The following is a 13135-nucleotide window of genomic DNA, read 5'->3' as shown; positions in this document are numbered from 1 at the left end:
CATAGATATTCAAGAAGCGCTCCTCCCTTTCCATTTTCTCTTCCTGTTGCCATAGCACATCAGTCGGGACATGCAGTCCTATACTCAGCCACCTGCAAATGAATATCCGTGCAGAGATGGTAGTGTGACGGGGCTTGAGCATGATGGTTTTATGTTTAATAAAGATGGGGACATGCTGGAAAACTCTCCTGAAAGTGATTTTTTCTGCACATTATGGTGCAACAGAAATAATCAAAAGTGTCTTATCCACACTTTTTTTTGTGCATTTAAGAAAAATAACTCTTCACACATTTCTCAAGAACTTGGCATGACACATCTCAGGTTTAAAGCTCTGCTATGCACAGGTGCTTGAAGGACAATATCGGAGTAGTAGTCTATTATTGTACAGTGTGAATGAATGAAGAGTGATTGAGTGCAGTACTCCACGCCACCTATATAAAGCAGAAGTATTGCAATGTGAGGGCCAGAGAGAGGGAGAGAGAGAGAGAGAGAGTATGAGAGAGCTCTAGAGGCCTAAATGTGGCAAAGGGAAGTGGAAGTGTCCAGTAGGGGGTCTGCTGCTGTGGGAAGAGAGGGAAGGTGGGGGAGGAGGGCTTGCTCTATGCAGTGCCTGGGCCAATGCATGAGGGTTTGTGGCTAAGTGTCTCATCAGCATCCAGCTCAGGTGCTGCCAGGACCCACGCACTAACTATGCCCTGACTTGATTGTAATTGCCTGAATTCAACTCCCGCTGCTCCCTCCTGGCAATATCACAGGCACATTTAACTCCAGAGAGCCTGGGGACTGTGCAGCAGGGCCACAGAGAGCAGCTGACTGCCTCTTGTTGAAGCCTGTGGGCTACAGGGGGATCCTCTCTTGTGCTGTCTGCTTTGTGGGGGAGGGTCACAGGTGCATGCACTCTCTTTATCTTGGTGTTTATGAACATGAAACAAATGCGTCTGGATTGGATATAACCTGAGAGTGATGGTATTTGCTGTGTTTTTCATGTTGCTTAAAGAGAGTGAAATTTTGCCACCGGCGTCCCGGGCCACCAAAAACCTCTACATGTACATGCAAAATGTGTGCTAGTAGCAAGCACTAGTCATGAAATTTGAATTATCCGTGTGGTTTCAGAGCTATGAGAACCATAAATTATTTAACATTATCTTTAAAATTTCCACACAATCAAACGGCAGAACACTCCCTGTTCCTGTCAGCCTGTGTTTATCATGTCCAATTCAAAACCAAAGTATACACTTGATTGCTTCATTTTGCCACCCACAATATTTTTATTTTACACACAGTTGTGATGCTGCATACTGTAGTTATGCTAATGTTTTGTGGGTTGAAAATCACTCAACAGAAACAGTGAGATGGAAAAGAAAAAAAAGCCCAGACCACCATCAACAATGTAGCATTAAGTCCATTGGGACTCTCTCCTAAAATGCATCTGAATTTGGTTCCAAATCTATAGTTATAGAAAACTGAAGCTGCGAGCATTTGAGCCCCCTTTGTGACATTTGCGACTGACAAGGGCATGGATAAAGTACTTCCCCCTTACGGCGACAAAAGCCCATATTCAAACACAACATCTAAAATTACAAGAAAAAATAGATTTTCCAGTGGTAATGCGTAATCTATGTTTCCTAATCGCCCAGCTTTGAAAACTGCAGCAGGGTTAACTTAAAAAAGTTAGCCTGTGGCGCTCCTCATCCTGTGATAATAGGCCTGTCTGTAATGAAGAACAGGCTTGTTGCCAACAGGTGGTCTCTTTAAAAGACCAGAGCCACAGCACTCAGGATGGGGAAAAAACTGCCATGGCAAAATGTGTCAGAATCTAATGTTCTGCAGAGTGAAAAGCCTGTTTTCTGTCTTTTGTTCCCAGCTAGAGATTCAGCCTTGTTCCTCATTGTTCAGGGCACAAACGAGCAACAGTCTTTTTTGACACTGAGCCACAGATGAATAAAGACTGGAGCTGACTAGTCACAGGAAAGAGCTTTCTTTTTGGAGGGCTTGGAGCCCATTAGGAGTTTGTGAGATATGAATGGATATGAATCCTCTCCTTCGACCCCACAAAAAATACTGGACCCACGGAAGACAAGGAACACCTCTGTGTCTTTTTACTGAGGTTCCCAAGGACATTTCAAGACATCTGGCAGAGGAAGGACTGATTGACAGCCAGGAATTACATAGAGTCAAAAAGGAAGTGGCTCTTTGTTCATTTGGAAGGGTACAGGTACACTATGCCTACACAGACATAGAGCACCAACCACTGACACTAGTGTTGACATATTGACTTTGTGTTCTTGATATAAGCAGTAGGAAAGAGGAGAGGTAATTGCCATGATTTGAAACTGCATTACTGTGATATAAACTTTACATTTTTGTTAGATCCACCGTAGGAAGCTGCATGCATAATGTGCCAATGAATAAATCAGACAGGATAAAGATAATGAGATATTTAGGAAGCCACTTCACGTAGACGCTAGATAGCGTATTTGGCTCAATGGGCAGATGATGGGTGGATCCCAGAGAAAGCAGCCCACAAAATACGAGCTTTTGTCCAACTCCATAATCCATTTGTTACACTCAGACCAATTTGTCCTCATTAACCCTCATAAGGGGACTGTGTTTGAGACAAAAGCTCCAGAGGAACAATGAGAATACCCCCGGCCTCCCCGCGTCCACATCGCCACAGCTCAAGTGCTCCCCTTCCCAGCACATTGTGGCCCCTTGTTGCCTAGAAGGTTCCAGTCTATGAGCAAGAGATGGACAGACCCCAACAAGCGGGGTTCACCTGAAAGAAGGGGTGAAAAGAAATTTCCCCATTTCCGCGTTAGAATGAAATATCTTCCGAAAAACACAATGCGACGTCTGCCGTTGTATTCAGGTCACTCCATCAATCAACTCTGAAATAAATCTTGACAAGATGTACAAAGAGCAACTGGAGAGAAAAGGAAGGGGAGTTACAGTAATTTCCCAAGACGTGAGAAAGTTGTTTTTCTGGACTTGTCAGTTTGTCACACCTGCTGCAAAAATTATTTTGAAAATGACATTGCTATTTTTATTCAGTTAGAAGAAGAAGAATTTCTGTCCTGTGGCTCTGAAAAATAGACTGTGCCTGGGTCTGCTAGCCATGAATTCAAGCTGCTGGTTTTTATAACATATATACAATATTATAATATAGAATTTTAAAAAAATGTTTTCGATCAATCTGTTGAGTTTTCGTTTTAAAAACAATTAATTGAGTGCTTTTCTCGCCTCTAAACTGGGCTCATTCACTTCACAGTATTAAAACCCAGCTAATTTGAATGTTTATGACACTTCATATTTGCACTAAATTTAAGAGGACATTATTGCACATTTTATATAATTACATTTAATGGACAGGTCTTGTTAGTACTTACTTTACATTTATTTATTTATTTCATGACATCAACTCTCCAAGATAATATACAATGCCCCTTCCTCGATGGAAACATATTACGTATACTTAATAAACACAAATTTATTATAACACACAATGACAGGCAACAGATGATTTATCTACATGACAAAATAACTTTTTCAAGTTATGTGGTGAACTCTTATTTAAAAATAAAATATAAAGTATAGCAGTATAACGTTTCAGAAACCAGTGATTCCTGATGTTTTTGGCACGAGAAAAAAGAAGAAGCATGTTTTAAGTATCTCTGAATTGATGCGAGTTCTTCTAAAGTCAAATTTTCCTTATAAATATTTAAAGTTTGCAGATTATCATCTCGACCAACTGTGGCCGTAGTGTGTTAAAAACAGTGCCATTTCTAATACCAATTAATACTTATGGGGGTAAAAGTTAAGTATTTTTTTTCCTTTTGATAAATTTGCTGCTCAAAAATACGACTTTAAATGCAGAAATCTGTGTAACAAATACTTGTGTTAGTATTTTTCTTAAGCTTCTATATACATCCTCTTCTACTGAAGCAGTTTCAAGATAAAGCAACAGCCCTTCAGATTTGCTGATAGCTGGAAAAAAAGAAATCATAATTACAGCTTCACTCACTAGCGAAGTTAAAGCTCTATGCAAAAGCCTTTTATGAACATGTCACAGTGTCAAACGCAGCAGCATCCCATTTAATGCTGGTTTGTTGGGTCTCCAATATGTTTCCCAAACAGAGTTGCAGTAATCAGGTCATTTGTTATAATGACAACCATTAGGGGTGATCATCGTCACACAGCAGTCAGGCAGATAAATCAGGTGCACTCTCCCTCCTTTCTCTGATTCATCTCGACTAGACACACACACACACACACACTGTCATGCATAAACGCACACACTTGCCTTCCTATCATTAGGGTGTGAAAATGAAAATGTCAAAGATCCAATATACATGCATTCTATAATGTTAAATTTAAAAGAGTATTTTAGGTTATGTGTTATCTATTTGAGCTGAAATTTAAAAACCACTGATTATTCATAAAGTTATAATACAAGCAAAAATACACTGAGTATAAGGCTGGATACTATGTTGACATTTGGTTTCATTTACAGAACAAATTATTCACAGTGAAAATGTTTTTTGATCAATCTGATTAATATTATTTGCACTACTAATTTCTACCTATAAAAGTCACAAACTGCATTTAGCTTAAATTTTAGATTTAACTAATATAGTAATAGCTGTGATTAAACCACGAGTCAGGGTTTTCATGGAGGAAAATATAGATTTATTTACAGAAAATTTACATTTCATTTAACTGTTATAGCAGTACATGATTTCCATCCAATATCATCAAATGTCATATGAAGAGTTTTTGGGAGTTTTTAATGACACAGACGATGAGAATGCTGCTAATGAGTAGCTGAGAGTTGGAGGAAAAGAAAATGATGACACACTGTGAATGCTTGAGCAACTGAACTCGAGTATTTGTTTGTGCTTATGAATATATCACAATGTACAATCTGTTCCAAATTCAGGCCCAAACTCAGTCGCCCTCTTCAGCAGAGCTGCTTTCACTGCGCTTATCTTCTCATCCAGCTCTGTCAGGCTGCAGGACTGAAGGACAAAGAAAGAAAAAAAATGATCAGCTCACTTAATATAGGTTAACCTCCACTTACAAAGTACTGCGAGAGGAAAGGAAACACAACAAACCTGAGCAGAGGACGTCTTTTGTCGTTTGTGCAGGTGACTCTACAAAACAAGCACACAAATACACATAAGACCTTCTTAATTAGGGCAATTTTTAAACAAGCTTTGAGAAGCATACTGAGGTGCTCATCTGTGCTCCTTCCTACTTTGCCCTCTCAAGGACAGAAAAAAGTATTATCCCAGAAAGGAATACAACGCAGTAGAAAAGGGGAATACACAAAGCCGAGGATAAGGAAAAGCTCCATTTTAATCTAAAACATTTTTGTGTCCTTATTGGATGCTTTTACAATAAATAGGTAAACAATAAACACTGGGAGACAGATAAAGGTGGCCTCACCTAACAAGACCATCAAAAATGAATAGAAAACTTCATGTATGTGAGACTGTGTAAGCTTCTGTACCTTTAGTTCTAATTTTCAAACACGGTCAAATTTTTTATTGATATGTTGCTGTCTAATTTTGTTAGGAAGCCTCCATTAATAATCAGCATTTAAACGCTGTCCCTGGAATCATGGGCCAACTGTGTACAGCTTTTTGGAAAACACCAAACTAATGCAAAAAAAGGGAGGGCTGGGTTGGAGGGGCGGGGGCGAACTTGGAATATAAAAGACCCCCATCCTCATCAGTTTATTCAAAGACACTCAACAACTCTTGCTCAGCTCACACAAACATGCAGTGAGTCAAAAGCAGATGGAGAGCAGCATACTCACAGAAGCAGCATGCTGTGCTGAGAAATACCAGGATGAAGAGACATGTAGCATCTCAAGTACACTTAGATAACTAACACACTGGACAGACTCCTTCAGCTTGGGAAATCAGAGTCTGTGTGACTGCTGATGTCTGACAGGTTGAATAGAAAGACCAATAAATTACCTACTGTCATCTTTTGAGTCAGCGTCATCTCAATAGCAATGAACAGTTGTCAATTCTGAGATTCATCCGTCTGCCCTCACCTAAACGTTTACGTAAATCTAACCAAAGGCACTGCAGTTCTGATTTAAATCAGCTTAAGTGTTACTTGAAGAGTGAAACGTGTTGAAGTATCAAAGCATAACAGAAGAAATTCCATTCTCATAACCCACAAACTCCTTTCAGTAAGTAGATATCACTCTGAAATGATTTTTCCTACAGCAAACCAATACTCTCCATGCCAATTTAGGCATCATACACAACTGAGCTGACAGTGTGCAAAATGGAGAAACCAAAATTCTAACTAAACTAAAGCCTTCTTACCAATGCAGTATGGATCTTTTGTCTTTCTCTGATACGAAAAGGGTGCCATCTCTCGTGAATTGAACCTCAAACTAGCATCCTGATCACAACCAGAGCCTCAATACTCAAAAGTCATTAAGAAGTGCAAACTAGTTGCAATTCTATTTGGAAATGGAAGCAAAGTTGTTTTCAGTTCCAATGCGACAACATAAAAGCACTTCAAAACAAAATGGAGAAGGAGCAGACTGTCGTGTTCAACAATTTCCAAATTCTCTATGATTACTATGACTTGAATAAGGGAAAAAAAAAATCACTGACAACAGGTTTGGGGGGGAACCCCACACATACACACACAAAAACTCTAATCAGAGCAGGATGCATGATTTATATGCTCCACATTAACACGCCTGTAAACTTCAGTCTCACGAGGGCCCAGAGAGTCTTTTGTGTGAACAGGGAGGTTTGCCTTCATGGTTAGTTTCTTTCAGTCAGGCTCCTCAGGTGAAATGCAGCACCTGCTTACTGTATGAATCGCAGCAGACAGGCTGGCAGCTGGCAATAGCTGGAAATAAACTGGCTTAAAACTGACACAAATTGTGCAACTCGTAGAATTTCATTAAGACATATGGCAATTAAACTACATTCAGTGCCTTAAAATAAATTCTCATTCCTCTTTCAAACATGCATGACCTCTGCCATAAATAACTATTAACGCCTTTGATGTATCTGTATTTGTATTTTGAAGCCAGAGGACTCACTGTGGATTGAAAGTACTCAGGCGAGAGTCCCTCCAACTCGAGTATACGATCCTCCAACTTCTTGAGTCGCTGGTAGACACTCAATGGAACTGGACCCACTGAGGAGTAAAACACTTGTTGAACAGTTTGAAAATTGAAATTTAGAGTAGGAGCAAACAAAGAATGACTGATAACAACAGATAAACCAAATAATAGATCAGTTTATAAATAAAGGCTTACTATAAGTAAAAAATACAGTGCCAATAAAAGGTGTCATGTAATTGCTGAGTTAAATATATTGTACAATGTTATATACAAGACAAAGATCATTTGAGCCTCACAATAACTTCCTGTCTCTCACCTGCTGCAAGTTTGAGGTGAGCTTCGATGTTGTTGAGTCGTTCCTCTATGGCTGCATTTCCACAGTCTCTCGTCAATGGCCCCCTCTGTTTATCCCCAGCCTCTGCTTGGTCTCCCCCACTACGGGTCTGGGGTCCGTAAGTGTTTACCACTCGTGTGACTGCCCAGCCAAGAAACAAACACAGAAGATACAACTCGGTCCTAAACAGATTCTAGTAAACAACATGTTTTAGTTTAATTACACAAATGATAGTTTAAAAAAAAAGCTGTTAAAAATTCTGACATTTTCTTACCTTTTACGTGGCTTTTAAAACCCGGGTAAGGAGTGAATACGGCATCTGTTCTGGCACAGCTGTTTTCTACAGATGATCACATTTAATATAAATTGCAATTAGAATTACCAAATGCAATTAAACATGATTACCAAAAGCTGTATATGTATATCACACCTGAATAACAACTACTCCTGATTTCTGTTACTGGTGTCTCACACAGGCTTTGAATTTAAAAAAGGTTCTTCTGTCTCGTGTTTTTCTGGACTAAGCGGGTTGTGTTTTGAGGCCGAGTGTGTTAGCTACTTCAGCCCCACTCTTGGAGCAGTTCAGCCTGACCTCTCGCCTGTGGAAATCAGCTCTCTCCCAAACATTGGCAATCTGTGTGCAGGCACCCTCTCCACCCCCCCACCTCTCTCCCATTCTCACCCTGATTGCAGTCGATCACGTTGCAAAACTCGCGTACATTGTTTTCATTGATCTCCATCTGTTTGCGTTCCATAAATGCAGATATTCTTCGCTCAATCTAGGGTTACAATGAAGACAACATAATAAGATACAATGGATTGATGAGGTGGCAAGAATGCTATGTTTTTGACTATTTAACGATAATGATGTGGGACAAATAGGGTGCGGCAATTTACATTTCAGAAATTTCCAGGTAGCCAAAAAAGTTGAACTGCTTGCCATCATCACATGATGGAATATGAATACTGTTTGCTTGGCTACCAAAATAAATGCACAACAGAATGGGGCCTCTTGTCCTTCATCCACATGCAATCTCAGAGTAATGAGCATCCACTTCATAATCCATCAAGGACCTGGCCCTCTCTCAAAACCCTCCAGCAATGTGGTCTGTTCTACCCCACCGCAGCACTAAAGGACCCCTTATTCTCTACCGAACTCAGCTTATCAGGTCTCCATCAAGCATTTGCTTTGCTGCGGCACGTCATGTGCACATCCTCTGGAGCAATTACTTATGATTATTCATTTGCTTGACAGAGTGTAAAGAGGGCTCTAAAATTTCACTGCCAGAACAGCTGACAGATCTGCTGACAGCGACCAACCTCTGACTTCCCAGCTCGGATCTGAACCATGACATCATCAGCTGCTGTCTTGCTCTCTGTAGCCCCGGAGCTGTGCGAATGGTGCTCAGACTGCGTGGCCGTCTGTGCACTGCTTGAAGATGAGATGACAGCATCTTCTGATGTGTTCTTTAAAGAGGATGCATCAGCATCCAACAACGCCTTTAGGCTTTCTGAAACAGCCTAAATAAACAGCAGGCCAGAAAGAAGAATATTAGATGTAATTATTTAAAGCTCTGAAGAATAATCGAAAATTTAAAATTCAGATATTGTTAATTCGAATCTACTTTTATTTCCTTGCAATGATAACACAATAAAAAGCTGCATAATAATCTATGTCAGCTCTTGAAAATCCTCTAAAGTTTTTACCTGTAATTTAGCGATATGTCCTTGTAATGAGCTGTAAACATGAGCAGGTGGAGATGATTGAAGATTCACAGCGCTGGGGTTGACATCTATTTTCAAAGCAGCATCCCCAAATTTCAGCTTAATTTCAGGAAAGACAACGTGTGGATGTTACTGTGAATCAGCATTTAACATGCAATTGCATGCCAACAGGACAATATATACATTTGTCTCATATATGCAAGTTACAATTGATTGATGTGAAAGTACATAAACTATTTTTGATAATTAACTGGGTAATTATTATTGATTTGTTACTGTTCAAGAAAAAGCATTTGGTGGTATCAGCTTCAATTTAATGTAAAATAAAGGATTATTTTCCTCTTGTTTTCAGCTGTTTTTTGTCACTGTAAAATTAATATATTTGGCTGATTATTGCAATGGTGGTCAATCAATACATAATTAAAAATAAGATTATCCCAGACTTAGGAAAATAATGAACTTCTATAGATTCATAAAGCGGGTGAAAGGCGATGGTTTTATTTTTTATTCAATGCATATTTTATTTGTGCTTTACCACACAAATAGCAGGGCTTGAGATCATTTACTGCATGTATGGAATAAAGAGGTTTATTTAGATGTGTATTCAATCCAATACGAGAAGCACGGCAACAGGGATAATGACATGAAACATTGCTGTTACTGATGAAACAGAATGCCTAGTTAAGCCCAGTCAAGGCACAAGCTCGATCTTGTATCTTAAATTACTTTCAAAACAACACTGAACCATTTAAAGCACAGTTACTTTGCAACAACCTACTTGTCAAAAAAAAGCACCACAGCGCTGTGTGAGTGACAATGAATGAACAGTGTGGGTCCGCTAAGCAGCCCTGCTAACACCACATTGCTAAAAACATTAGCATGCAGCCAGCTAACACCCCGGACTGAAAGGAGCGATGTCCGAAACAAGGCAGCTTAAACAATCCAAACAAACCTCTTCCCCGAAGTCTGCTAGCAGTTGCAGTAACGAATCCATACAGTCTGTATAGCTGGACATTTTACTGGAGTCACTGTGAGGAGCATGATTTCTACTTAGCTTCATTGCCTCCGCCATTGCTGTTCGACAAGCCGAAGAATACTGTGCGCTGATTGGTTCGAGTGCAGGCTTCTGCGTGTGCGCGCTTAACGAAGTCGAGGCTCCACACACGCATGCGTACACGCACACAACCGTAGTTGTGAGAATATTGATATTACTGCTAAAATACTAGTAATAATAAATGCTTAAATTAAATTCACTATTTTTACTGGGTTTTATTGTGCAAGTATTTCTGAAAGCTTTAAGGCATTTCTCTTTTTCAGTCTTTTAACAGATTGAAAGGAAATTGTTTACATAATTCTTAAAGTCAAGGATCAACTTTTAAAACTGCAATTACAATTAAGTATATATCAGTTTTCTGTAGATATAGATGTTAGATACTTAGATATTATCAGGCTCCATGATAGCAAATTGAAAAAACAAACAGCATAAAAAAACAAATAAAGTTATAAAATGTGAAATTTAAAAATCTTTGAACTGTTCTTCGACACAGGGTGGGTAAGATCATCTCTATATATACTGTATAGGAAAACTGATTTTATAAAACTTTGAAAAACCTGTTTTATAGCTTTATTTCCAAACATTTCATGCACATTTCATCTTTTACCCAATTGTTTCTACTTCTCTTCAGTCTGTTCCCATAAAATCCAAACTAAATATGCCTATTAATGACTATCATCAAATATAAAAGCCCTCTTCATGCATTAGTGACCCTGTGGTTTTATACAGTAATCTATTAGCAGTCAAGCAACATTTTATTGTTGCCTCTAGTCAAGTTAAGCTAATGTTGTAATGTCATACACTGGTAGACAGTTCTATTAACAATCAAGTATTATTTTAATATTAATAAAATAATTTTATGACTTGTGTTCTCTACCTGAAAACAAGCCTGTAAGTAGTGCCACATCTGGAGCATATTATTAAATGCCCAAAGATGTCCAGTCTCTGAACTTTCTCTTTTAACGCCTTTTAAAGCATGTTTTAAATCATTTATTCTCTGTCGTCTTATGGCATGTTTATCTGTCAAATTTTATTTTCACTATATGTTTAGAATGCCAGTTCTTATATATTTGTATGACCTGCAATTTTTATTACGTTTATTTTAAAACACTGTGATATATACAAAGCAGGCTCCCCGTCTACTGAACTCACTCAAATGTGCCGTTAACTGTATTCTCAGTCACTTACTTTTCAAACAGGCGAAAGAATGGTCACTCAATTATAAAGATATTGTCCCTCTGACCGCAGTGGACTGTGCAGCAGGGCATTGGGATGGGAACCTGGTTACAATGGCGTATTTTTTTGTGTTGAGTGACTGTGGGAAAATCTCCCTCCTCTATTCAGACATTTTCCCCTTCTTTTCATATAATGAGGAGAGAGACTGATGAAGGAAACAACAGAAAAAGAACAATTACAGGCAAAGAGAAGGCACAACCACTCAGAACTCAATAATGCTCTTTAGGAGGGTTAATCATTTTAGGAAGGGGTCTGAAGACAAGCCTTTTTACTTTAATTCATCTCTGAGGTGATATTTTCCCCCCCAAAACAGGAAGGAACTGTAACACTTGACATGGTTTGACATGCTGAGCTATTGCTGAATGTTCCCACACAGCAAGGCGCTCAGAAATTAAAAAACTGCTCATTTAATTTGGCTGGCTTCAGACCAAAGAGCTGTTTATTCTTCTAACGGGGAAGAGTTGTGATTTAAGGCATTTATATGAGCCATTAAAAAAAACATGATAGCCTACTTGAGCTCAATGTTTTTATATTTAGCTATATTTACATTTTGAAACCAAAACTAAGTATTACAGATATTCACAATCTTTAAATGTCACCTTTTCCTCTAATATGTTCCGACATCTTAAAAACAATTTTAGAGGATTAAAAAACCAGTGGTTGAAAAAGTATTTACAAGTGCTACAGCCTAAAAATATTCCTTTACAAGTAAAAGTTCATGCACAACGGCCTTAGTCATTGTTGGCTTACACCGTGGGGTCATTATTACTGATGCATCAACATAAGTAGTACTGTATTTATCTAATTGGCTGAAAGTAAGGTACAGCAAACTGATTTAAATGCGCTAACTTGTTTCCAGAGAATGATTTGACCTCTGGTTTTTCTTGCTGTTATTAAATCATATTAATTGTAGATTCCTAACATAACATTACAATTTATAACCATTTATTAAGTATTTATGCACTGCTTGTAAATGCTAAAGCCATTATAGAGAATTGCTGAAAAGTGTTACAAGGATACCTTAATGGTTCTTTGTGCAACTTAATAAGATTTTTTTTCTTTGCTTTACAAGAATGTGTTCTTGGCAGGCAGAGGGAATTTGTGCTATACAGGAAATAAGGTGGTCCTAGTGTTAGAGGGAAGTGAGTGAAGAGGGATTGTTGCTGCCTCTTGCCTCAGTCACATCAGCCACCTGCAGGAAAGTAAAAAGGTCCGCTTTTGAGCCTGTCTGCTGCACGGTGGCAGATTATGTTGACAGAGCATGAGACGGAGTAAAGGCCAGACATGAGGATCAGGAGAAAGAGGCAGCACAATGTAAAGAGCGAAGTGGATTGCAGTAAGAAGGTTTTGTCTCATTTCCCCCAGAGAGGAATAATTAAAAGTATTCCTTTCTTGTGAGTTTGGGACCAAGCTTCCCACAGATCAGCTCATTACGTACTGCTTTTAAGTAATAAAAAGATATACGTGGAAACAAATGTAAATTTTGCAGAAAAAATGTTTTTTAAAAAAAGACTAGTCATGGTGCTGGATTTGAGAGTGACTTCAGTAGCTTTTTACAGATTTTTTCTGAACTGCTTTGGCACATTACTTGCAACACTTTTGGAATTCTCAGTTCTGAAGATGCATGCAAACATAAGCAGTATTTACATGTGCATGAACTGTAAAGGTAAAATGTTTATGTACT

The 13135-nt window shown here is 38.7% G+C and overlaps 1 protein-coding gene across 1 annotated transcript; it reads right to left on the bottom strand.

Moving 5' to 3' along the window:
- Window positions 1–4663: 4663 nt before the first annotated feature.
- On the bottom strand, window positions 4664–10266 carry mbip (MAP3K12 binding inhibitory protein 1). Its single transcript, XM_004540217.3, has 9 exons — window positions 10114–10266; window positions 9144–9260; window positions 8757–8957; window positions 8119–8215; window positions 7711–7776; window positions 7419–7577; window positions 7079–7176; window positions 5112–5150; window positions 4664–5015 (listed from the first exon to the last, which is right to left on the bottom strand). The coding sequence occupies exons 1-9, from the start codon at window positions 10231–10233 to the stop codon at window positions 4908–4910; spliced, it is 1005 nt and encodes a 334-aa protein (XP_004540274.2). The 5' UTR covers window positions 10234–10266; the 3' UTR covers window positions 4664–4907.
- Window positions 10267–13135: the final 2869 nt, after the last annotated feature.

The sequence above is a fragment of the Maylandia zebra genome, linkage group LG19, assembly GCF_041146795.1.
Source record: "Maylandia zebra isolate NMK-2024a linkage group LG19, Mzebra_GT3a, whole genome shotgun sequence".
Taxonomy (NCBI): domain Eukaryota; kingdom Metazoa; phylum Chordata; class Actinopteri; order Cichliformes; family Cichlidae; genus Maylandia; species Maylandia zebra.
This window is presented reverse-complemented; position numbering and strand designations above follow the sequence as displayed.